The sequence below is a fragment of the Nomascus leucogenys genome, chromosome 14 (genome assembly GCF_006542625.1).
Source record: "Nomascus leucogenys isolate Asia chromosome 14, Asia_NLE_v1, whole genome shotgun sequence".
Classification (NCBI taxonomy): Eukaryota; Metazoa; Chordata; class Mammalia; order Primates; family Hylobatidae; genus Nomascus; species Nomascus leucogenys.
In genome coordinates, this window is record NC_044394.1 from 87,652,204 (window position 1) to 87,678,689 (window position 26,486).

Below are 26,486 nucleotides of genomic sequence, written 5' to 3' on the forward strand. Positions count from 1 at the left end.
TGCTGAAAACACAATTCTGAGTTTAATGTTTTCTGGAAAGAGCTGGGGGAGCTTAAGCAGCGAGTGTGGTGCTCTGCTTCCGGGCATGCCCACAGGAGCTCGGCTTTCAGAGTCTGACCCGCAGAAGATCTTTAAAGAGAGAGACTTATGGACCCCAGATCGTGGCAGCCAGGCCAAGAGAGGGAAGCAGGATTAGTCAAAACCAGGTGGGGGATGGGGGGAAGGAAGAGAGGCAGCGGGGGTTTGGGGTCCAGCGGGTAGCAAGAGTGACCTTGGGCATCAACGTGGGGTGAGCTGGAGAGGGGCTGCGGGGTTCCTGGAGATCAGAGAACGCGGTGGCCATGGGCAGGGCCAGAGCACTGTGGAGATGCCGCAGCCCTGCTCCAGGTGGTCCTGAAATTGCCGCCGGGGCTATTGCCTCTCCTGCCACCCAGCTCCTGAGAGTGAATCCTGACACGGGTGGTTGGGACGTGCACTTCCTCTTGACTCTGGTCTCAGGACTGAGGTTCACAGGAGCCTGAGAAACAGGCAGACGGGAGCTTTCCAGCCCCTTCCAGCTCTCCCCTGCTCTGAAGCCTGGAAAAAGCCCCTCTCAGGCTACTGGTCAGAGGCCTGGATGAGGGCGGTGGAGAGGCAGAAGGGATCTGGATCAGCCTCACTGCCAACCAACACAACACATGTGGAAATAGGGATGCTTAGCCCACGAGGAGATGGGAGACTGCAGTGCTGTGTGAGGTGTTTTATAAAAAACAGAAGCCAAGGCCCCGGGGCCTTCTGGGGCTGATTCGTGTGGGAGGCGGCACAGAAAGCCGATGCCAGGGTGGCAGGCATGGAAACCCCCCCACCTCAGGGCTCTGGGGTGGCACAGGGGTGGAGCAGAGCCACACATAGATGTACCAGGAGCTCTGCCCCTCATAGAAACATCTGCAGGCTTGGGGGACCCAGGGGTCACTGGCCGCTGTCAGAAGCCCTTTGGCTGTTTCTACCAACCCAGAGCCAAGGCAGGGGGCTCAGCTGTCCCTTTAGGAGGCTGCTGCTTGGGGCCCCAGCCCCAATCACCTCACAGCTGTGACTCCGAAAGACCAGCTGAGCCCTTGGGCAAGGCCACAGGGATGTCAGGGTCCACCTGTCCCTCAAGAAAGTTCCTACGTGGCTTAAAAGAATTAAGCCAGAGGTAGTTTCCTGCCCCCAGCCCCTCCCCTGACCCCAGGGCTTTAACTTTGGATCTTCTCTTAAGTGGAGTCTCAACTGAAAATACCCCTCTCGGGAGCCAGCAGGCTGGCTGGAAGGACAAAAATAACAACGCTTTTCTTTGTCCTCCACGGTTTACTTTGCTCCTTTTGAGATCTTTAGAATTTGCCTAATTATTTCCAAGGACTGGAGCCGCGGTGTCGCACCCTGGGACGCCCTGCCGCCACCCGCGTCTCGCTGTGCAGGGTCACTTAAGGATGTGTGCAGAGAGGGCAGCGGAAGGTCCCTGAGGGTTCTTGCGGGCGCCCCGCCCTGGTGAGATTTCATCTGCCGTCAGCTCTCTCCAGAGGCTGCGGGATCTGGGAGCACCGACCGCTTTGGCTTTCCGTGTGTGCAGGGCAGTCTCACTGAATGCCAAAGCCAGGGAGGCGGAGTCCAGGGATGGGGGAAGAGGCGGTGGGGTCAGCCTGGTGCCGAGCCCTGGGTTCCGCACAGCGCAGGGGTGGAAGGTGGCGAGAGGAAAGGAGGTGGCCGGCCAGCTAGGGCTCGGTGGCGTGCTTGACCAGGTAGCCACTGAAGGTGATGTAGGTGTCCAGCTCCTCGCTGAAGATGGCGTTCTCGCGTTCGCCCTTGTAGAGGCGCACCCACACCTGGTCCTGCTCCCGCAGCTCCAGCATCAGGCTCTGGCTTTGCATGATGCTGCGGTCGCCCACCTGCGCGAACAAGATCGCCACCTCCTCCTCATTCTTCATGATGTGCAGGTACGTCTCCTTCTGGTTCCAGGTGTGCACGTTGAGGCTGAAGAAGTAGATGCCGGGCACGTAGCAGTAGAACTTGCCGGTGAACATGTTGAAGTGGCCGTAGAGGTTCACGAATTCCGTGTCGAAGATCACCGTCTGGTAGTAGTGGTTGCTGTGCATGGGCTTCTTCCGGCCCACCGAGAAGGCGGCGTAGTGGCTCTTGCACCGCTCCCCGGGGGCCCCCATGGAGCCCTTCTGCCCTTTGGGTCCAGTGTGGCCCCTGGCCCCTGCTGAGCCTGTTTTGCCATATTTCCCTTGGAGGCCTCGATCTCCGCGGTCACCCTTCTCCCCTAAAAGGGACGGGAAAACGCGTGCTGTTAGTGGAGCAATCCGGTGGTGTCCTGAGCCTTGGCTGCTCACGCTCTGGTCCCTGGTGCTGTCCTGATTCGTCCTCACAGCCCTGACCTGGCAGAAGCTTCACTCCTGCCCCCAACCCCCCTGCCACAGGCAGCTTCCCAGCCTGGCACAGAGGTATTGTGATTCCCAAACTGGCCAAGCAAACAGACTCAACCTCAAGGACGGTTCTATTTTCGCCCAGAAGCAATAATTTTTTTTCCTTCTGGAAAGCTGTGGCAAAAAAAAAAAAAAAAAGGAACATACGGGTTCGTCCACAAGCAACGGGCTCTGCCGCCAGACCCACGGCTCGCTCTGAGCAAATGAAGTCCAGATGTCGGGGCTGGCTCAGGATCTAGGCTGCAAGTGTTCCCAGTTTGATTTCACGGGGCTGTGCAGGGTTATCTGCCGTGTGCAGGACCGGGGCAAGCAGGTGGCATTTCAGAAAGCAGGCTGGGGGACCAAGTCCCAAAGCAAAGGGCCTAGAAGCCTGGCGTCCACATACAACTGGAGGGACGAGGCCCCGAGCGGCCATGGGCTCCCTCTCCTGCTCTTGGTCCTGCGGGCCCCTTTCCAACCCCTCCTCTTGGAGAGGGGCCAGAGCCTCAAAATCAGAATTTCCTGTGCCTTCCCCTCTAGATGACAGCCTGCCTGCCTCTGCTCCCTGTCCCAAGGGAGCCATTCTGCTCTCCACCCAGCCCCACCCTAACGACTCCATCCCTTCCTCCGAATCAGCACAGAGCAGCCCGGCCACCACGTGCTTGTCTTTGCAGCCGTCTGACCTTTCAAGATAGTGATGTTGATCTGGGGCACTGCGGTCGCCGGGTACATGGAGGTACCGGGGTCACAGCAGCGCAAGCACCGGGAAGCAGGGAGCCCCTCGTCCTGACTGGGCCTGTATTTTTCATGTTGTTCTTCAGCCCTGAGGGAATAAAGAATCACAGTGAAAGTCAGCAACTCTCAGGCCTGGAAACACTTCTCTCCTCCGCTGCCAGTGGTTCTGGCGTGCCTGACCTGCCTTCTCACTCTCTCACCTGGACCCACAAGGCTCTGTGTTCACGCTGTGGGCTCACGGCCCACTCTGGGATCTTCACTACAGAATGAGCCCCCCCGCCCTCTGTTAAAGGCAATGACAGTCCTGGAAACACATGCAGCGATTAACTGAGTGCCACGCAAGATGGGGGCTGCTCAGGAGAAATCCACACCTCTAGGAGAGGGTCTTTGGGTGACACAAGACAATGCCGGGACTCCCTGTCATATATCTGTGATGCTAGAAAATAACATATGAAGCTGACTCGTCTGTAAAAAGGTTCAACTGGATCTTTAGGATTCCTCTCAGCTGTAGCTGTTGGAGAGACTCTGATGTTTCCAACCTGACATTGGAAGGACCAGCCTGCAGGCAGGATGGATGGTGGCGGCTCCTGGCTGCCACCTCGCGGCCCCTCATGGCATCACATGTGCTCTGGCTTGTGGCTCTTCTTGCCCAGGCTGTAGAGCTGTGCAGACCCATGGGGGCAGCAAAGTCCCCCTGGATGGGCCAGCTCCTTATCTAACGCTGCTCCCACTTCTATACCCCAGACTACCCAGGAAACGGATCTCTGTGCCCTAAGTTCAGCTACCCATAAGCCCAGGACTCCCAGACGGACATCTCACCCCTACCTCTCTCCTAAGCCCCAGACCTTGACTTCAGACTTCTCACCAGATGTCTCCATCTGGAGATGCCACAGGCCCCACAAATGTCATGTGTGCAAAACCAAAACCCCTGTCCCCATCCCTTCACCCCTGGAATCTTCTCTTTCTGAGCTCTGTTCCTGGCATCAACAGCAGGTGGCCAGGGTGGAGCCTTCAGCGTCACCCCCGACTCCTCCCCCCCACACCCCACCACAACCTTCAGCAGAGTCCTGGGCCCCCAGCCTCAAGGCACCTCCAGACCTGAGCCCAGGGCCCTCATCGTCTCTGATGCACCCCTGCCATTTTGACTCTCACTTGGAATCTGCCCCTCCCCGCACCAGTTCATCCTCTGCTGCCTCCCTCTGGCATTCTGAGAACACCGTCCAATTTAAGCTTTCCCATGACTCCTCTGGTTCTTTGTAGGACTGAGTTCAGGTGAGACCCTCCCCAACTAGACCCAGCTGCCTCCAGGCTCAACTGCCCTACTGGCCTCCAGCCTCCAGCACTGGGTCTCACCATCCCAAACCACCCACCAGCCCCAACAAACACTGCCAGCCATGCCTCTGCACACCCTATTCTGGCTACCAGGTGGCTTTCCCCTCCTTCTGCACCTGGGAGGCCCCCAAGTGTCCTTCAAGACCTAGTTCACTCCTCTCAGTCTTGCTGGGTCCTGCTCCTCCCTCTCCTGGCCCTGCCTCCAGCGTCACGGGTGCACCCCTACTACAAAGCCCACCACGCTGCCCTGTCTCTCATGGGTCTATCTCCCTCTTGGCCTCAGAGCTCCTGGAGGCCAGGACTGTGCCACTCATGTGTCCCCCCATGCCTGGGGGATGGCCTGACTGATAGGAAGGGCTGAATCAAAGAAGGAGAAGGGAGAGGAAGAAAGAACGGAATGGTGTGACTCAGCCTCAAATCCTGTCCAATCCCATTGTACACTGAAGTTAGCCTGAAGCCTCAAGTATCAAGTCGGCCCAATGCTCAAAATAATGAGACTCCAAGCCAGGCTTGAGCTGTCGCCGGGTCTCCAGGACCTCACGCTGGATACGTGGCAGTTGGATGAAGCACTCGGCTTCCCTAGGAAACGTTCCAGGTCGGCTGGAGTCTCGCTGTCATTGCAGGTCGTAGACACGAAGGCAGATGCCATCCAGAGTCCTTCATGACCTTTCAAGGGAAGCCGACACTTGGCCCACCCAGTCTCCGCTGTCCTCTCCTGTCCTGCAGTGTGATGAGACGCGTGGGCTGTGGACACCAGCTCTTGGTCCAGCATCTCTCCTAAGGCCACGCTCCACCTCTCCCTGCCTCCAAGTGGTGCCTAGGACCCCAGCAGATATTCTCAGCGGACACAGAAGGGAAAGACACACTGGAGGGCAGGTAGGGAGCTTGATCTGCTCTTTTCTTAAGGAGGCAGCTGCAAAGCCACTTGCAGACCCTACTCCTTTAGGCTCGTGGTGAGGCTGGATCACTGTCTGCAGTTTCAGGTGAGGTGCCCAAGCCACTGAAAGGAGGACTAGCTCATCCGTCCTGCAGGACCAGCCTCCAGCAGGGCCACGGCTCAGCTTCGGCTTTCTCGCCTTCACATCTCACAGTGAACCAGCACCCGCAGGGGCCCCAAGCCCCAGGCTCAGCCTGGCCAGAGCTCCTGCTATTACACCCTCGTGGCCCCTCACCTCTCGGCATGGTCCGGAGGGGATGGCAGCTCCTCAGTCCCTTCCCACTCCTGCTGTTCCCCCTGGACATGGGGCACACGACTCAGGACCAGGCCAGAGGCAAAGGCCAGGAGCAGGCAGTACGCCAGCAAGAGTCCCTGTCCACGGGAGCCCATCTTCCTGCCGGGCCCTGGTGGGAAAGAAACACACGGGGAAGGCACCGAGTTAGGAAGGAGCTGCACAGAGAAAGTCTGGAAATCAGAGAGAGAAACAGCCTGGAAATCAGAGGTGCTTCCCCAGCCTCATGCCACTGGGAAATGCTGCAGTTACACAGCTTCTGGGAGGACAACCACTCTCACACACCCATGCATGCACACATGCACTCACAACGCACTCACGTGCACACTCACACGCACATGCACACACATTCACATACATGCAACCCACACATGCACACATTCAACACACATGCACATACTCAACACACATGCAGTCCACACATGCACACAGTCACACTCACATGCAACCCACACATTCACATGCACACAACACACATGCAATCCACACATGCACACACAACATACATGTATAGTTGCAATGCAATCTACACACATGCACACACTCTCACATGCACACATATACCCACATCACATGCACACTCACATGCAATCCACGCACTCACATGCACACTCAACACACATGGAATCCACATGCTCACATGCACAGTCAACACGTGCACACACATGCACACTCATGCAATCCATACACATGCACTCAACACAAAATCCACACACTCACATGCACTCAACATGCACAGTTCACATGCACACATACCCAAATCACATGCACACTCTCAACAAACATGCACACACGCACACATATACCCATACCACGTGCACACTTACATGCAAGCCACACTCACATGCACCCATTGACATACATGAAATCCACACATGCACACGCTTACATGCACACTCACACACATATCTCATGCACACATGCAGTCCACACATGCACACACATTCACATACATGCAATCCACTCACATGCACACACATTCACATATACACATGCAACCCACACGTGCACATTCACATACATGCAATCCACACCTGCACACTCAACACACGTGCACACATGCACACACATGCACACATTCACATGCACACATATACCCACATCACATGCACACTCACATGCACCCACACATACTCTCAACTCATTCACATGCATGCACTTCCACTCATGCGCACATGCGCTCACATGTACACACACCTTCACATGTGCACACACACTCTGCCCCCAGCGCCTCAGCCAGTCAGGCTGGTATTGAGGGGTTGCTGAGGAAGGTGCTGTCTCTGCCCACCCAGCCTCTTGGGAAGGAGAGTCCATCAGCCGCTGGCCCCACAGACAATTGTTTACCACCCCTCTTAGGACAGTAAGAAAAATCCCAAGTAAGCTTTGAATGATCATCATCCCTTAAAGCAAAGCTGGCTCAATGACCAGGTCCTTCACCGGTGGGCAGGTGGGTAGGAAGGTGGCTGCAAGCTGCTTTCTGGCCGCCAGGAGGCGCATCAGCGAGTGTCCTTGGCATCTACTTTAGTGCCAAGCCCAGCCCCACAGAGCAGTCATCCTTCCAGGAAGCCAACTCCACGTCTCTCCTGGAGCTTTTGGCAAAAGCTTGGGGCAAGACCCTCTCCATCCAGTATTGGGACAGTCCTTCTAGAAAGGGGTGCTCACGGAGGTGGGGAGTCCAGGGAGCCCGCGAGGGGTGGCGCTTGGGCCCACAGGTGAACGCCCACCAGCCACCCTGTGAGCAGCTCGCTCCCCTCACCCGGGAATCTGGCATCAGGAGTTGCAGGCCCAGCCGTTTCAGGGAGGCCGAAAACCTCCCCACCGAGGGGCACAGCGACTGTGGTCAACTCTAACCCCTCTTTGTTCACCAAAATGTAAAACTCGAAATGTTGCAGGCCCCGTGGGAACACCTCATTCGACACACGGCCGCCCAGTGAGAAGGTGGGTGAGAAGCGCCCCTCACTCCCGGCTGCCAGGCCGGCGTGAACTCCAGCTCTTTCTTGAGAGGCAAGCAGTGAAAGCAAGGGCTCATCTCCAAAGGCCAGACTCTTTCTCCTTTAACTCCTCTTATGTTTAAGGAAAGTTAAAATCCTGAGACAGATTTCTTTCTCTGCCCATATTACACACCAAGATGACCGCGACGTCTTACTCATCTTGGGAAGCCGGGAATTTCTTCCACACACACCATCGCTCGGGGGCTTTAGAGCCTCAGGGGGACGTCTGTAGTGGGCTTTTTTTTTTTTTTTTTTGAGATGGAGTCTTGCTCTGTCACCCAGGCTGGAGTGCAGCAGTGTAATCTCGGCTCACTCCGCCTCCTGGGTTCAAGTGATTCTCCTGCCTCATCCTCCCAAGCAGCTGGGATTACAAGCACGCGCCACCACGCCCAGCTAATTTTTGTATTTTTAGTAGAGACAGGGTTTCACCACGTTGGCCAGGCTGGTCTGGAACTTCTGACCTCAAGTGACCCACCCACCTCGGCCTCCCGAGGTGCTGGGATTCCAGGCATGAGCCACCACGCCCGGCCTTTAGTGGGATCTTGAGTGAAGTCTGAAGGGCTCCCCGCAGAGCCCTCACACCAAGTCAACATTGCAGGGGAAGATCTGGAGTCTGGGGCTCTCCTGATAGAGCCTCCGAGGTGACAGTGAGGAGAGCAAGGCTGGCCCCCCCCGAACCTCTCTCCTCCCCTGTCACACATACCTATGCCCAGTCTTCACCCCCCTGCATAGCCCCCACCCCATCCCTGCAGTGGCTTAGTTGGATCCCCCACCTCCAAGTGTCCTACCAGCCAGCTGTCCCTCCCATGCGTCAGGGCCCAGAGACCATCCCAATGACCAAGGAGCTGCTTAAGCCACAGCTCCCACCCAGAATCTCTGATACCTCCCACCACTTGCCAAAGAAAGTGTGTATGTGCACATGGTAATTTATAAAACACACATCTAAGTTCTCTCTCCAGCCATCAGTCTGGTTAGGTTTGAGAACACTTCCTCATTAGTAATTTTTATCCCATCACAGATGGCCCCACAATTAATCCTCTAGAGAGACAATATTCTTTACTGTACCAAATTTGTAAATGAGAAAACAGAGACTTGGAGAAGCTAATTAGCCTAAAATTCTGATTTTTTTTTTTTTTAAGACAGGATCTCACTCTGTGAGAGAGTGCAGTGGTGCAATCTCGGCTCACTGCAGCCTCTGCCTCCTGGACTCGAGACATCCTCCCACCTCAGCCTCACAAGTAGAAGGGACTGCAGGTATGCACTACCACACCCAGCTAATTTTTTTTTTTTTTTTTTTTTTTTTTTTTTTTTTTTTGTAGAGACAAATTTTCACCATGTTGCTGAGGCTGGTCCCAAACTCCTGGGCTCAAGTGATCCGCCCCCCTCAGCCTCCCAAAGTGCTGGGATTAAAGGCGTGATCCTCCACGCTGGGCCAAGACTGATTTTTGAGCAGGGTGGCTGCATTTGAATTCAGACAGGCTGACAACAGATGACAATAAAATCCTGCCTGCCTTGTCTTCAACACCCAGCTCAAAGTCTCATAGTCTTCCTGAAGCCTTCCCAGGCCCCTCAACTGGGAAAAATTCTCCATCCTCGGTTTTAGTTTTCTTTGATACAGGGTCTCACTCTGCCTCACTGCAGCCTCAACCCTCCAGGCTCAGGCCATCTGCCCACCTCAACCTCTCAAGTAGCTGGGACTACTGGCATGCGCCACCACGCCTAGCTAAATTTTTTTGTTATTGTTGTTTTTCGTAAAGACAGGGTTTCACCGTGTTTCCCCGGCTGGTCTCAAACTCCTGAGCTCAAGCGATCCACCTGCCTTGGCCTCCCAAAGTGCTGGGATTATAGGCGGGCGCCATAATTTTGTTTTTCCTATTGTCTCCTACTGCAGAGAGTTTGTCTAGCCTATGAGAGTCCACTCAGCAGATCGTGGGTGACCTCCTCCGGGGCTGGGACGTCCCCAGCCAAGCATCCTGCAGCACCCTGAATGTCACCGGTGCTCAGCAAATATTTGTCAAAATGAATTCTCTAAATTTGTTTATTTCTCTATTTCTGTATTTCCTCTGTTTCTCCTTGGCGCCTCAATAATTACTCTGTTTTTTCCTTTTAAGTGGCAAACTTGTACCAGTTAAAAGGAAAAGAGATTTTCCTTTCTTTAAACTTTTTTTTCCTGAATCCCAAATTTTATATATATATACACACATGTTTACATATATATACATATATACATATTTACATATATATACCCACACACATATTTATTTCAGAGAGGTTGGAAAGTAACTACAAAAGGCATTAAAAAGATATCTTGGATTATTCTACTCTGTGGTTTCGCAACCCTGGCACCATTGAGGGATTGGTGTTTTTTTTGTTTTGTTTTATTTCGAGACGGAGTCTCACTCTGTCACCCAGGCTGGAGTGAAGTGGCGCCATCTCGGCTCACTGCAACCTCCGCCTCCCAGGTTCAAGTTATTCTCCTGCCTCAGTCTCCCTAATAGCTGAGATTACAGGCGTGCACCTCCACGCCCGGCTAATTTTTGTATTTTTAGTAGACACAGGGTTTCGCCATGTTGGCCAGGCTGGTCTTGAACTACTCCTGACCGCGGGTGATCCACCTGCCTCGGCCTCCCAAAGTGCTGGGATTACGGGCGTTTGCCACCGCGCCCAGCCAACCCTGGCACCATTGAGGTTTAGGCCTAGAAAATCCCCTGTGGTGGGGGCTAGCCTGTGTGCTGTAGGATGCTTAGCAGTAACCCTGGACTGTCCCCACCAGATGCCATTAGCAACACTACCTCTAGTTATGACAACAAAAAATGTCTCCAAACATAGTAATATGCCTGTTCCTCAGGGGTGAAATTGCCCCTAGCTAAGCACCAGCATTTGTTTTTATGTTGGTCTATCTCTTTCTAGTCTAGCAAAGGGATTTTCCACACCTTGGTCAGAAGAGACAGGGTCCAGGATGCAGCTGGGTTAGGAATGATGCTGTCACTGGGGTGGGGCGGGGCTGGGAAACCCCAGCAGAGAGCCCCAGGCTCAGGCTGATAGGCAGAAGGCCACTCTGGCAGTGGTGGCTCCTCAAAAGCCTGCTCTTTGGAGTCAGAGCAAACCCAGATTGAAATCTTTCCCTCTTGAAAAGACCTTAGGAACCGTTTTACCAAATCCCACAGCAAAGCCAGCGTCATAACATTATCATCATTTTAGTCACTTTTGGGCAAAAACAGTATTGCCCAACATCTAACCAAACTTGGCTCCAGATCGCTGTTAGTGATTTCCAGCAAAAATCCCCCCACAGTGGGGAGGCTGTGTCCCAGCAAGGTTATCTGGAAGAACGTGTTAGGCAGTTCCAGGGAAGTGCCCTGAGCACATCTTGACCAGTGGTGTGAAACCCGCGTGAATCCAGATCCACATGGCCCAGTCTCCAGGCCTCATCACAGTCAAGGCAACTGAAGACAGTTCCAGCATGACACAAGCTCTTTACTTGCCTTTCCCAAATCCTGCAAATACGAGCCAATTTCCATGGTAATTCGGCGAACATTTTCCTTCCCTCCATGTCCCTGAGGACCAGCCACTCTTCAGCGTCCCTTCCCCAACCCCACACCATCCACCTACACCTGACCTTCTCCCCAACAAGAACACATCCCCCTTTACAGGAGGAGGGAGGCCAGAAAAGAGAAACCAGGCTACACGCAGGACGTAGAGGAGGACAGGAAACCTGAGGACACGTCCTCGTTAATAATTTGAATCCCGGCCGGGCGTGGTGGCTCCCGCCTGTAATCCCAACACTTTGGGAGGCCGAGACAGGTGGATCACCTGAGGTCAGGAGTTCAAGACCAGCCTGGCCAACATGGTGAAACCCCGTCTCTACTAAAAATACAAAAATTAGCTAGGCGTGGTGGGGTGCGCCTGTAGTCCCAGCTACTCGGGAGGCTGAGGCAGGAGAATTGCTTGAACTCAGGAGGCGGAGGTTGTGGTGAGCCAAGATCACGCCACTGCACTCCAGCCTGAGCAACAGAGTGAGACTCTGTCTCAAAAAAAAAAGAAAAGAAAAAAATTGTATCCCTTGGTTGCTTGTGGTGGCTCACACCCGTCATCCCAGCACTTTGGGAGGCCAGGGTGGGTGGATTGCTTGAGCCTAGGAGTTCAAGACCAGCCTAGACAACATGGCGAAGCCCCATCTCTACCAAAAACACAAAAATTAGCCAGGCATGGTGGTGTTCACCTATAGTCCCAGCAGCTGCTCAAGAGACTGAGGTAGGAGGATCACCTGAGTCCAGGAGGTCAAGGCTGCAGTGAGCCATGATCACACCACTGCACTCCAGCCTGGGTGACAGAGTGATACCCTGTGGTAATAATAATAATAATAATTTGTATCCCTCCACAGGCCTCATAGCTCTGTGGTAGATCTTTTAAGGAGACAGTAGTCACACACAAGTTCATGATTCTTTATATTTGTTTCAAATTGGGGCTTTTGGCTGGGCACAGTGGCTCACGCCTGTAATCCCAGCACTTTAGGAGGCCGAGGAGGATGGATCACTTGAAGTCAGGGGTTCGAGACCAGCCTGGCCAACATGGCGAAACCTTGTCTCTAATAAAAAAACAAAAATTGGCCGGGCACAGTGGCTCACACCTGTAATCCCAGCACTTTGGGAGGCCGAGGCGGGTGGATCACAAGGTCGGGAGATTGAGACCATCCTGGCCAACATGGTGAAACCCCATCTCTACTAAAAATACAAAAATTAGCTGGGCATGGCGGCACGTGCCTGTAATCCAAGCTACTTGGGAGGCTGAGGCAGGAGAATCGCTTGAACCCGGGAGTGGGAGGTTGTGGTGAGCCGAGATCATGCCACTGCACTCCAGCCTGGCGACAGAGCAAGAGTCCATCTCAAAAAAAAAAAAAAAAATACAAAAATTAGCTGGGCATGGTGAATAAATAAATAAGTGGGTCCTGTTACATTTTTGCCTCACCTCCATGCTCTCATGCTTCTGTGCTGACAGCAGACCCCTGAAGCTTTGGGACCGTGTGCCTGGGTTTTGTCCTGATGCTCCACCCAGCGCAGGGCCTTTTGACAAAAGCATTCTGTAAACACTGTTTTCCTTTTTCTTTAATCCTCATCAGGTGAGCAGCTGTTCTGAGAGGTAAGAAGCCTGTAATCTCCTTGAATTGGAAGGAGCCTTGGCAGACAAGTCCAAGCTGCCCTCTCAGCTGACAATCTAACACAGGCTGGGTTTACTGAATGCCCATGATTTGCATGGCATTGTGCAAGAGCTTGGGAGGAAGTGATTCAACCATGAATTAAATCTATTCCCTGACCTCAAGAATATAACAGGCTAGTGAAGGAAACAGACACGTACCCAATTATAGCTCAAGACAGGACAGCACATGTTGAATTAAAATGCTAAGCGGCTAACATTCTAGAACTGTGCTGTCCAGTACAGTGGCTGCTATGTGTGGCTATTTAAATTTAAATTAATTAAAATGAAATAAAATTCACAATTCAGTTCTTCAGCTACGCTAGCCGCATTTCAAGCATTCAATAACTATTAATACATGTAGGCCAGGCACAGTGGTTCATGTCTGTAATCTCAGCACCTTGGGAGGCCAAGGTGGGAGGATTGCCTGAGCCCAGGAGTTCAAGACCAGCCTGGGCAATATATCGAGACCCCATCGCTACAAAAAATGCAAAGATTAGCCAGGCATGGTGGCGTGCACCTGTAGTCCCAGCTCCTCTGGAGGCTGAGGCAAGAGAATTGATCTCAGAGGGTTGAGGCTGCAGTGAGCCACGACTGTGCCACTGCACCCTAGCCTGGGCAACAGAGCAAGACCCTGTCTCAAAACGTAAAAATAAAAAGCCACATGTAGCCAGTGGTTACCATGTTGGAAAGTATAGAATAGAACATTTCAATCATTGCAGAAAGTTCTGTTGGACAGCTCTGTTCTAGATTAAAATGAAGTCATCAGGGAGGAAGCAGTAACTGTGAACAAACAGCAGGCCAGAAATCTGAGAGGCATTTAGACCCTTTCCTCTCGCGCATCCGCATCTCATCTGTCCCCAGCCTGCTTGAATAGATCCTAAAGGTCAACTCTCCCTCCTACCCTGTGCCTGTATGAGATGCCCTCCAGGGGCTCCGCCATCCCCCAGACCTCAGTCCACCCAAGACAAGCATCTTCGTCTGCCTTTTCCAGGGTCTAGACATTGCCCCCGCCCCCAGTTTACATTCATCTCCCAAGGAAGCTTGGCATAAGATAGGACTTTATCCCACACCTCGTGGTTTCCAGTTCAAGAATTGGATTCAGGCCAGGTATGGTGGCTCACGCCTATAATCCCAGCACTTTGGGAGGCTGAGGTGGGCAGATCACTTGAGGCCAAGAGCTCGAGACCAGCCTGGCCAACATGGTAAAACCCTGTCTCTACTAAAAATACAAAAATTAGCTGGGTGCAGTGGTGTGTGTCTGTAATCCCAGCTACTCAGGAGGCTGAGGCAGGAGAATCGCTTGAACCTTGCAATTTGGGGGTTTGACTCTGTCTCAAAAAAAAAAAAAAAGAATACGATTCAGCCCAGCACCCAAACACTCCTGGTTTCTACACAGCCTCAATGGCCCCTTAGCCATCACCACCCCTTCGTGCCACCCCCTCCTGCCACCTTTGGAACATCCCCAGAATCCTCCCAACCAAAAGAGAAGCCCTGAGTCCACTTCCTATCAGCTCTGAAGTCTGGTAGAATCTCCTGTTGAGAAGCATAGAGCTCTCCTGTTGCTTCAAGAGGATTCAGGTACTGGGGTGCCAAGAAAGAGGAAGGTGCCATGTTGGGGTGTCCTGACAGGTGACATCTGCTTACAGCCCTTTCCTCCCTGCCAGAAGCCATTCATTCGTCACACTAATTGCCCATTGACCAAACTCCTCTGATGATGGGCAGGAGGGGGGCAGAGTGGCTCCATTTGATGAGTGATGTGTGTTTACCTCTGCCAGAAGCCCATTTAATAGCCAATGTGCCCTGCCCCCACTGGTCTCAGACTCTCCCTCTTCCCCTCAACCTCGTGGTGGATGGGGATCCCTTATGAAAGGAATTCTCGCCAGATGGAGGCAAGCAGCCCCTTTTCCTGAGAGATGCCGGGGTCCTGGAGCCTATCTCCTCTCTCAATCTCCCTCTCTCCTGTTTCCAAAAAGCTGCCCTCTGTCTTGCAGAAGGGGGATTTGTTTTAAGGCTTAGGTGTTTATTTGGTTACTTCCAAAGCCCAAGTCCAGGGATGGATACAGACTCTTCCAGGGCTACTTGCTAGTTAATTAGCAACGGTTTCCTCTTCCCTGGAGGGGAAGGAGGTCTGGCCTGGGACAAAAAAGTGAAGCAAAGACAGGCCAAGAATTCTCCCATCCTAAAGCATCTCCCTCCCATCTTGGAGCAACTGCACCTTCACCAGGAAGGACTCACCTGGAGCGAAGAGTGGGACTCAGTGTAAATTTTTGCCCAGGCCCTGCAAACAAGGAGGCCGCATGAGCCGCCAGGCATCGGGCCTTCAGGGCACTTGGCCAGCCCAGCCTCCAGAGCTCCGATTCCGTCCCAGTGGAAACAAAGATTTCCTTGAGTAGAGCAGCTGTCCTCAGCTCACCTCCCAGCTGGAAGGCCTCAGGCGGCAGGCTTGCCCCTGCTTTGAGAACCGTGTGAGAGAAAAGAGGCACCAACAGCTGCCCTGAGCCCACTCTGCAGGTGGCCTGGCCCGCCGCCCACTTCCCCAGCACCAGCAGCGGGGACGCCCTCGGGGACGGACCGCTCCCAAGACAGAGGGAGGAAAGAACCTGGGAATTCTATGGCCTGGTGCCCCTTCGCACCCAGCCCTTTACAAGCGGCACAGACGTATTTGGTTGTCTGGGGCCTGGACAAGCCCCAGCATTTTCCAGGCAGCTCCTGAGGAAGCCTGGCATAAGACAGGGCTTTGTCCCCAGCCTGGGGCTTCTAGGTCAGGAATATAATCAGCACAGCATCCCACTGGCCCTCCTCCTGCTGGCCCCGCCCCGACTGCTCTGCTGTGATCACCCACGACCCTCGTGGTACCCAACACCCTTCTGCATTCCTCTCTTGCGCGCACTTTAAGCATCTGCCAATGTCGACTGCCCTCTTCTTCAGCCCTGGGGTTTGGCCCACACAGTCTCCCAGTGTCTAGCCTTCCTGATCAACACCCAAAGACAGGTGCTCTCCCAGGCTGTTCCTCAGCTCTCAGCTCCTCTTGCTCCTAATTCTCTTACATTCATTTATTTATTTATTTAGGAGACAGGGTCTCCTTCTGTCACCCAGGCTGGAGTGCAGTGGTACAGTCATGGCTCACTGCAGCTTCAAACCCCTGGACCCCAGTGATCCTCCCATCTCAGCCTCCTGGGTAGCTGGAACTACAAGCACATCCCACCACATCCAGCTAATTTAAAAAAAAATTTTTTTTTTAGAGACAGGGTCTCGCTATGTTTCCCAGGCTGGTGTCAAGCAATCCTCCAGCCTTGGCCTCCCAAAGTAGGTAGGATTATCAGCGTGAAGCCACCACGCCTGACCTCTTTCTGCCTGTCCTGGTCCGCACCACATCTTCAGCTGACATGCCCCAGTCCATGTCCCCACCACTGACCTGGCTGCTGAGACCCGGGCTTGCAAATGTTTAAGTCAATACAGTGGCTACAAGCCACATGGGGCTATGTCAGTTAAACAAAATGAAACATCCAGTTCTCAGCCAAGGAGCCACATTTTAAGTGTTCACGTGACTAGCAGCTGCCATACTAGACAGCACAGCTCTTAGCACCTTGCACCACAGCTGAAGGTTCTGCTGGGCAGCGCTGGTCTAGACCCACATACGCAATCATCTGCTGAACACCTCCTCTTTGCTCTGCACTAAGACTTTTTTTTTTTTTTTTTTTTTTGAGGCGGAGTTTTGCTCTTGTCGCCCAGGCAGGAGTACAATGGCACAATCTTGGCTCACTGCAACCTCCGCCTCCCGGGTTCAAGCAATTCTCCTGCCTCAGCCTCCCTAGTAGCTGGGATTACAGGTGCCTGCCACCACGCCCAGCTAATTTTTGCATTTTTAGTAGAGATGGGGGTTTCTCCATGTTGGTCAGGCTGGTCTTGAACTCCTAACCTCAAAGCGATCCACCCGCCTCGGCCTCCTAAAGTGCTGAGATTACAGGTGTGAGCCACCGCACCGGGCTGCTCTGCCCTGAGGCTTTTAAGCCCCCAATTAACTCATCCCCTTCTCCCCCGTCCTTACCACATTAGCTTCTCCTCCTGTGGCTTGCAGCTTGGTGAAATCTATGCACACCATCACACAGGGTCCCGGGCCAGAAGCCTGCAAGCCACTTGGATGCCACCTTCCTTGCACCCGCCACATTTCATCCATCACCAACCCCCTGCAGGTCTCCTCTCCTCCCCATCACTTCTTCCCCAGCCCTGGCTGGTTTTCTGCCTCCCATCTGTCTCCCACACTGCTTCCAGAGGCAGCTCTGAAAAACGCAAATCTGAATGCCACCCCTGGCTCCAGGGGCTTCCTATGCCAGTAAAGGAGGGAGTAAGCCCTGAGCATTTCCATCTGGCCCTTCCCCACCCCGCTGGGGTGAGTGAGTCCCCTTCACTTCAGCTCCCTGCAGCTACTCAGTCCCTAACATGTCACACTTGAGGTCTCGTCCTCTGGCACCCGCTCTTTCCTCTGTCTGGATGCCTGTTTCTCCTCCACCTTCTCCATCCGTGTATTCTCCCGAGTTCAGCCTGAGGCCACCTCGTCCGAGAAGTTGCCCAGACCCGGGTGTGCTGTAGGTGCCCTTCCCCCAGCATCCAGATGAACCGGTCTACAGTCCTTGGTTTCCTCGTCCTGTCCCCACAACTCCAAGCCCCTGGGAAATGGGAGCCCCATCTCATTTCTCAGGCATCACCAGCATCTGGTGTCTAACTCTCAACGGGGCTCGAACGCTCTCCTCACCTTCAATCAATCCCAAGTACAGAGCCATCATCCAAAGATGACATGCCCAGCCACAAGCCTGTCCAAATCTCTCTCTAACTCCAGCTGGGGACACAGAGATCCAAGGTACATCACTGTCACCAGAATGCTGACTCCTGGTGTGGCCATGTAACCATCTTCCCCAGAAACGCTCCTCTCATCCTCACTCAGAAAGTCTATTGCTTCAAAGAGATGAAACCACTGCCTCCATTCACCAAGGTTACAAACCACCTACAAGTCCAGGAAGACAGTCTAATGAAATACATGGCTGGGTGTAGTGCCTCACGCCTATAATCCCAGCACTTTGGCAGGCTGAGGCAGGCAGATCACCTGAGGTCAGGAGTTCAAGACCAGCCTGGCCAACATGGTGAAACCTTGTCTCTACTAAAAATACAAAATTTAGCCAGGCATGGCACATGCCTGTAATCCCAGCTACTCGGGAGGCTGAGGCAGGAGAATTGCTTGAACCTGGGAGTCGAGGATGCAGTGAGGTGAAATAGCACCACTGCACTCCAGCCTGGGTGACAGAGTGAAACTCCATCTCAAAAAAAAACAAAAAATTTACAGTGCATCCATCCATATGATGGAAACTAGAAAAACGAAGTGGTTTATAAGAGTGGCGAACTCAGCAATAGGGAGGGATGGGGATTATGGTAGACCAGGAAACACGCTCTTTCTAAAGACATTTAAAGAAATAATATGGGCCGGGTGCGGTGGCTCACGCCTGTAATCCCAGCACTTTGGGAGGCCGAGGCAGGAAGATCACCAGGTCAGGAGATCGAGACCATCCTGGCTAACACAGTGAAACTCTGTCTCTACTAAAAATACAAAAAATGAGCCGGGCGTGGTGGTGGGTGACTGTAGTCCCAGCTACTCGGGAAGCTGAGGCAGGAGAATGGCATGAACCTGGGAGGCGGAGCTTGCAGTGAGCCAAGATCACACCACTGCACTCCAGCCTGGGTGACAGTGCAAAACTCCATCTCAAAAAAAAAAAAGAAATAATATGGAGGGATGGGGGGCAGAATCAGTCAGCAGCACCAGTTAGGCATCTCTGTAAATAGGTGAATATTTACTGACATGGAAAGATGTTTGGGCCGGGCATGGTGGCTCACGCCTGTAATCCCAGCACTTTGGGAGGCCGGGGCAGGCGGATCACTTGAGGTCAGGAGTTCAATATCAGCCTGGCTATAATGGTAAAACCCCGTCTCTACTAAAAAATACAAAAATTAGCTGGGTGTGGTGGCGCACGCCTATAATCCCAGCTACTCAGAAGGCTGAGGCAGGAGAATCGCTTGAACCCAGGAGACGGAGATTGCAGTGAGCCGAGATCATGCCACTGCACTCCAGCCTGGACAACATAGTGAGACTCTGTCTCAAAAAAAAAAGAAAAAAGAAAAAGAAAAGAAAAGAAGAAAGGAAGGAAGGGAAAGAGAGACAGAAAGAAAGAAAAGAGAAAGAGAAAGAAAGAAAGAAAGAAAAGAAAGAAAGAAAGAAAGAAAGAAAGAAAGAAAGCAAGCAAGCAAGCAAGCAAGCAAGCAAGCAAGCAAGCAAGCAAGCAGGAGAGAGAGAAAGTTTGTAAAGCAATAATGAGTTTTGAAAATGCAGATTGAAAACATGCAGACCCAAACACACGCACATACATGCACACACATACACACACACACACACACACACACACACACACACACACAAAACCACAAAGACCCAAAGGCCACCCACCGGGCTGCCAACAGCAATTATCTGCGGTGATGAAAAAACAGATGCTTACCATTTTCTTATTTTGGCCTCTCTGTTTCTTTCCCCTGTAACAGTCACGTCCTTTTTCACAGTAAGTACACATTATTTTCCACTTAGAAAAATGACAAGCCCCACCCTGGGGACTAAGGGAGCATTTCGTTTATTCCAGGAAACTCGACTAGATGCATAGAAGAGTAGGATGGGGAGAAAAGAGGGCTTGTGAGGCTGCATCGTTTAAGGCTCAAGCGGAACCGTGGGGAATACAAGTTGACCTAGTGCTGAAGTCTCACGCTCTTTTGCTCATTTGTTCAACAGGTGTTTATTGAGTGTCTACTACGTACCCAGCAGGGAGCTGGATTCTCGGGACGAATGGAACAAGATGCCCCTTCCCTTGGGCAGTAGAGTCCCTGGCAGCTATGGTATGGGATGTGTTAGGACCAGGAACGGCACAGGTGGTAGGGAGCCCAGCAGGGTGGCACTTTATCCAGGCTGGAATTAGGCGAGCCAGAGAGAACCCATTTCCTAGCGTGAGGGGCTTTGTCTGTCTTTGGCCCTTGCTGTTGAAGGAGGCTGCCTCAGTAGGGCCGGTGGCCTGCAGCCGTGAAACAGAAGGAAACAGAGCCCCGTCCTGCAGCCCATCCTGTGCATGATGTGCAATGGCCCGCATGTTCCTGGACCCAGGAGTAGCCCAAAGTTTATCAGAGATTCCTTCTGACGAAGCCCCGCTACCCTTGAAAAACCACCACTGAGGGCCAGGCTCTGGCCATGGTGCCTTCCCTACACCACTGAGCTTGATCCTTAGAAAGCTTGATCCTTAGAATGCCTGATCCTTAGAATACCTGATCCTTAGAATGCGCAAACAGGCTCAGAGCGATGGAGATGCCTGCCCCAGCTTCCACAGTGGGGAGGTGCTGGAGCTCAGATTAGACCTAGGTGTGTCCGACAGCAAAGTACATTACACTTCACCCCGAGGGGTGGCCAGAAAGATGCCAGAGAGCAAGCCATGGTGTGGCGGCCGTTCCCGCCCGCTGGGCTCAGGGTTACAGTGCTCACCAATTTGCTTACTTGTTTATAGGTGGAACAGCTGCAGCAGCCTTTGGCCTTGAGGACTGTATCCAGCAGCTGAGCCCTTGCATTCATCATTCAACAGAGGATTACCGAGTGCCCACTACATGCCAGGTATGGTATGGGGCACCAGGGAAACCTGTAACCATCTTCCTTGATGCAATGTGCTAAGATATCCCTGGTGCCAGGCTGCTAGCATCTTAAAATACACCACTGGAGTTTAATTCCTTTGGATTTAGGCACAGGATCACCAGGAACATCCGCGTGCGTGCGCGCGTGCACACACACACACACACCTTAAAATGTGAGGGGCTTGGGCAGTGTGGCCCATTGGATGTGCATTTTTAGGGCACTGCTTTTGTAGGGTGAAGAGAGACCAGCATGCTGGCAAGCTCTGAAGAAGGGAGGAAAAGACCCATGTGCTGGGGTACAGATGATTTTCTCTCCCGACCAGTGCCCTCTAATGGGCAGAAGCAGACCTGGGCTCTGGGTTGCAAAGGAATCTGAGTTCAGGCACCACACAGGGAGGACCCACAGGACCATGGGTCTTGCCCTCATCGATATCCTTTCATGGAGGAGGGGGCTCCCCTGAATGCCAGAAGACGCAAGAGACCTGTGGTCACCCCCTAACCCACCCAGATCCTTCCATCTCTCACTTTAGATTCTTTACAAGGAGAATGAGTCTAAGCGTTTTCTGAACACACCTCTGTCCCCAGCTCTGAAGACTGGCCCCAGGAACCTGTGGGCAGAGTCGGGGGGCCCTGCCCGCCTTCTGACCTACATCTGCCTCGAACCCACCCAGGGCTGGCAGCTTTCCCAGGCGAGGTCCTTTTCCTTCCCTGCTCCCCAGGGCAGAGGGCAGCTGTTATCCAGATGTCTTGCTGAGGGGGATGGGTACAACCCAAAGCATAGGGTTTGGGGCATTCCAGCAAGTGTGGCTTTAGCCGTGGCCAAGAGCAACATTTGACCCAGCACAGGGCACCAAGAACTTGACTTCCCCATGCCCTGCCTGCCCGTCTGCCTCTTCTCCTCCTCCCCTCGACTCCTGCCTCCCTGCCTGCCGTCTCCTGCTCTACTCTGTCTCGTGTCAAGGAAAATTCCTACAGGAGCCAGGGAGATGGGCAGACATGGGCCCAGCCACAGACGTCCCGACGGCCGTCCTGGACAGGATGGGGGCCCGGGGAGGGCCCTGCAGTCTGTGCCAGCCCCGTCTGAGGCTGGAGAAGGGCTTAGCTCCAGGGGACCTCGGAGGCAAGATAGCAGTGCCCTGGTGTATAGTGGGGACTGTGGGGCTCCCTGTGCCCCTGCCAGAGATCATCCCCCTTTGAACCACATTCAGATGCCAAGCCCAGCTCTGGAAATCAAGTGTGGGCAAGAACGGGCAGCTGGAGGTGTGCTGATTTGCCAAGAGCCACTCATGTCACCCCAGCACAAGTGTCACACAGCCGTGACCTTGACAAGGACCCAGAGATAAAGATCCTTCCCACATGGTTCCGAAGCCCCTCCCTTCCTGCTCACACCACATGTCTCTGCCAGAAAACTAGAGGCTGCAGCGGCGGCAGTTGGAGCATCTCACTGCGGGGCTCGGGAAGGAGGAAAGGAGTGAGCATGTCCTGCTCCTGCACATCCCTGCTTAAGCTCAGGACTGGCCCTTCCAGGCCAAGGACCCCAGCATAGACCCCAGGACAGGGCCCCAAGGATCCCTGGCTCATGAGAGCCTGAAAGAAACATATTGTTGAGCTGAGCTGGCGTCGCTGTTCCTTCCAGACTGCTCTCTAAAGCGGGCAGGTGAGTTCTTGCCCTGCATGAAGGGGTCAGGGACATGGCAGGGTCCTGTCCAGAGAGCTGCCTTGTGCCATTTGACACCAGCCAATTTCAGCAGGTTAACAGGCGAAATGGCAACCTGTGGCCCACGAGGGAGTGCCCCCACTTGAACATCTCTAGAGGCTACTGATTGTCAGGCAGAGGTGGGACTGTCCAGGGGATGGTGTAACCTGCTCCTTCTTCCTGCCCTTCCTGGTGTCCATCACCCCCACACCTTCCCTAAGGTTCTGGAGCCTCAGCCACAGCCCCCCACCCCAGGAACAGGGACCCCTGAGGACAAGACGCAAATGGGGAGCTCCGGTCCCTGCGCACAACTGTATCTACGAAATTCTTTTCATCTTTGTTTTGATGAGCAAAGTTCAATGCCAGAATATTTGGTTTATGAGTCATGCAAATTACAGCTGGGGGGAGGCACCAGGAAGAAGAACAGAAAGGAGCAAGTTCCAAAAACACTCTGTTGTCCTGGTGGCCCTGAACAGGGGGGTCACTTCCTAGGAACAAGGAGGGAACCCATGGCCTCCCTGGGACAGCTTGGGCTTTCTCTGCTCCCACTGGGGAGGAGGTCCCTCGCCAGCTGGCTGCACCTGCCTGGGAGGGGCAGTGGAGTCCTGTAGCTGCACAGCGCCCACCTAGGGCTTCCTGCACCATGCTTCCTGCCTCCCTGAACAAGCTCACTGGGGACACCACCCTTGGCAACACAAGAGGAGGAGAGGGAGGCGGGAGGAGAAGTAGAGAGTCCCTGGGTAGCGGACCTGTGCCCTTCATGCCCCTGGGCATTCTCTGTTAGCAGCTGGGAGAGACAAGTTCCCAGCATCAGCTTGGCGAGCTGAGCGCCATGTTCCCAACACCAGATAGGAAGGTTAAAAGTATACGCCCTGGAGGCCAGGCGCGGTGGCTCACCCCTGTAATCCCAGCACTTTGGAAGGTTGAAGCGGGTGGATCACTTGAGGTCAAGAGTTTGAGACCAGCCTGACCAACAGGGTGAAACCCAATCTCTACTAAAAATACAAAATTAGCCGGGCGTGGTGGTGCACACGTCTAATCCAGCTACTTGGGAGGCTGAGGCAGGAGAATTGCTTGAACCTGGGAGGTGGAGGTTGCAGTGAGCCGAGATTTGGCCTTGCACTCCAGCCTGGATGACAAAAGCAAAACTGTCTCAAAAAAAAAAGAAGCATACGACGCACTTGGGATAAAGACACAGATTGGAGTCTTGAGTCCTCCATCCCTGTCTCTGGGACCTCAGGCAAGCCGTGAGCCTCTTGAGCTTTGCAGCTCTACTCTTTCCACAAGTGAGAGTTCCCTTGATAGAAGTGTTGAGAATTAACTATTATAATAATTATTATAATTATTAATATAATGTTCAGGCCTGCCATGTGAGAAGCAGACACACAAACCGGTGGCTAACATGATGATGATGATGACGATTGCCACTGTTGTTGGTGGGTCGTCTCTAGGGGCCTCTCCAGCTCTACAGGTCTAAGAGGGAGGGTGGGGAAGCTTCTGCTTGTCCTCAGCCCTTGGCTCCCATCTCCCTGTCTTGGTTCGCTCCTCCCTGGTTGGCAGGTGCTGGAGAGGCCTCCTGGAGCACGTCCTCCCACATCCTCCCGCTCCCTGCCTGCAGCACACCCAACAGCCACGTGCATCTATCTGTGGCTGTTCATGGCTGCACGGCCTGCCAGAGAGTGTGTACTTTCCTGCACTATAAAAAGCAAAGGCCGGGCAGCCTGTAAGGACGTCACATGCTCCCCTGGGGCCGTGAAGTGGCCAGCGGTGGAGAAAACAGTTTCTCACGGCATTTCTCATGTTCAAAGCTCAGGACCAGAAAGCTCCCAGCACGTCATGTTGCCTCCTTTCCTAGAAACCAGGTGGGGTAGAAGAGTCAGGAACACCTCACAGAGGGGGGCCGCTTCCTCCCTCCCTCCCAAGCAGGGATGAGTCGGCCCAAGGGTGCCTGAAGCATGTGGAGGGTCCAGAGAAGATAATCTGGCTTTCTGGGGCTGGAAGAGTGTGGCCTGGGAGTTGGCCCCGCGAGGCCCGGGCTAACAGTGGGGAGGACACCTGCACCGGTGGAGAAGCCCTGGAGGGCTGGGTGGTGGGTGGTGGGTCCACCTGCGAGGTCCAGAAGGCCCCGGGCGGCTCAGAGGCTCCAGCCCCAGGCCGGGGGCCACTCCCAGCGGCACAGGCAGCTTCACTTCCCAGGAGGGCCCCGGGGAAGCAATATCGTTTTTTCCTGCCCAAGCTGGACCCCCTCCAGGACACCAAGGCTGTCAGATGCGGGGGCCAAAGTCAGAACTTCCTATTCCGTGAAGGTCCAGGTTGGCTACAGACAGGACTGGACAGACCCGGCGGTCAGGTGGTCCCCGTGATAAGGAGTGGGGTGAGGGCATCCCCGCCAGGTGCAGCCGCGGGCATTAGTACCATTCCCCTTCCTTCCACACCCTCAGAAAGGCACCGGAGAACAGTGAAACAAGATAAACATTCCACAAAAAACTGGGGGGAAGGTGCAATTACTACCGTTAGTATCCATGTGCAGAAGAGCCCGGCTCCTCCACAGTCAGGGAGACCCGGGACCATCATGACCCTCGCGCAAAGGCGCCTATGGCGGGGGCTGAGCCAGAGCCAGCCGCCAGGGCTGCCCCCGAAAACCCGGGTCTTTCCGCCCCTGCGCCGCCACCGCCAACCCGGCCCCTCCCACGGCGCTCTCCGTCCGTCCTGGCCCAGGTGTCTGCCATCCCCGCCCTGGCCACCAGGCTGAAGCCACGAGGATAGGGGCGGGGCAGCGCTGGGTCCCCCGGCTGGGCCACCTACCTCCGTCCCGCCGGCCGCTCCTCCCGCGCCGCCCTTAGAGCATCTCCCGCCGGCCAAGCCTCCTCCCTGCCAGGTCCGGGGCGACGCACAGACTCGGTGAAGGAGACAGAGCAGGGGAAAAGGTTTTCCGGAGGACGACGGTGCAGAAGAGGAGGGTGGGGGACGCTACGAGCAGCCACAGGTCCCCCCCCCACAGCACCTCTGTCTCCCCGGCGCGGCCTCCGAGGTCTCTGCGACCAGAAGCGGAAGCGCGGTTTCTCGAAAGTAAAGGAAGAGACGAAGAAAGTGGGACAGACGCGCAAGGAGCGAAGCCCAGCCAGATGTGAGCAGCGAGGAGCTTCCGACACCCCCAGCGCTTTTCGTCCAAACAGCAGCCGCAGAGGATTAACCGTGTGTGCCCCGCGCCGCGCCTCAGGGAAATCCAGCGGCCGCCTCCTCCCGGCCCCCTGGGGAGCCCGCCAGGCTGAGAGTGGGGGTGGGGCCGATTCTGTGAGTCTGGAGGTCCCTCCAGAGGCGGAGGGGCTGCGAGCCCCGGACGAGGATGCCCCCCCGCAGGATGGGGGTGCCCAGCAAGGCTGAGCACTCCTAGTCACTTGGTAGCAGAGGGATGGGCCCCAAGGCCTCCGGGATCCGCTGTAGCCAACCCCAAGGGGTCAGGTCTCCAAACAGTGGCAGACCTGAGACACCCTGTGCATTATCGGGGACTCAGGTTCGGGGGAATCTGTGAACCCCCTATAACAAAATGCCAAACTCTGTGTGTGTGTGTGTGTGTGCGCGCGCACACACGCACACACATCTTTAGAAGGTGATGGTCCACTGTTTTGTTCAGAGTCTTGAGAGCTCTGTGATCGAAAGGTTAGGAAGGAGCCCCTGCCGGGAAGGTTTCCATTTTCTAGAGAACAGCAGGAGTACAGTGGTGGGCCCCGGGTGGCTGGAAGCACTCCTCAGTCTCTATCAGGCCTCTCATTCCTTGATATGAAAACCTGACATTTTCTCAATCATACACAAATATTTTTTCCAAACAAGCCCCGTAGGCTGCCCTCCCATCCTGATTCCTGATCCAGGCTGCTCCAGAGCCGCCCCTGGTTGGGACCCAGTCTCCATCCCTAGACTCTGCGTCAGCCCAGCTTGCTCTGGACACTTCCCATATCACCAGCAGGGGAAGGATTTGGCCAGAGAAGCAGAAGCCAGCTCTGATGATAACAGCGTTCCCCTTTTTTTCCCCCTCTGCCCTGTTCTCTCCAAGCTGCCCCTCACCTCTATGTTGTAGCTGGATTTTTTTGTTTTGTTATCCCTCCTGTGAGGGTCTGTCTCTGGACAAAGAGGAGATGTGAAAACGGGGATGCTGGTTGGGACATTCAGAGCAAAACTAAGAGGC

General features: G+C 54.2%; 1 protein-coding gene across 2 annotated transcripts; it reads right to left on the minus strand.

The window, feature by feature from the left end:
• Nucleotides 1–25,531, minus strand: C1QTNF1 (C1q and TNF related 1). 2 transcript variants are annotated; one of them, XM_030827757.1, is made up of 4 exons: nt 25,109–25,531; nt 5,663–5,831; nt 3,107–3,246; nt 1–2,281 (listed from the first exon to the last, which is right to left on the minus strand). In XM_030827757.1, exons 2-4 carry the CDS (start codon nt 5,815–5,817, stop codon nt 1,731–1,733), a joined length of 846 nt encoding a protein of 281 aa, XP_030683617.1. In that variant the 5' UTR covers nt 5,818–5,831; nt 25,109–25,531; the 3' UTR covers nt 1–1,730. The 2 variants fall into 2 exon arrangements, with proteins under 2 accessions (XP_030683617.1, XP_030683618.1); XM_030827758.1 differs by lacking the exon at nt 25,109–25,531 and adding an exon at nt 15,139–15,373.
• Nucleotides 25,532–26,486: the final 955 nt, after the last annotated feature.

Coding starts and splice junctions, on each gene's coding strand:
- C1QTNF1 (XM_030827757.1), bottom strand. CDS start 5,817: ATGGGCTCCCGTGGACAGGGACTCTTGCTGGCGTACTGCCTGCTCCTG. Junction 3,247..5,662: donor CCTCCGGACCATGCCGAGAG/GTGAGGGGCCAC, acceptor TTATTCCCTCAG/GGCTGAAGAACAACATGAAA. Junction 2,282..3,106: donor CAACATCACTATCTTGAAAG/GTCAGACGGCTG, acceptor CGTCCCTTTTAG/GGGAGAAGGGTGACCGCGGA.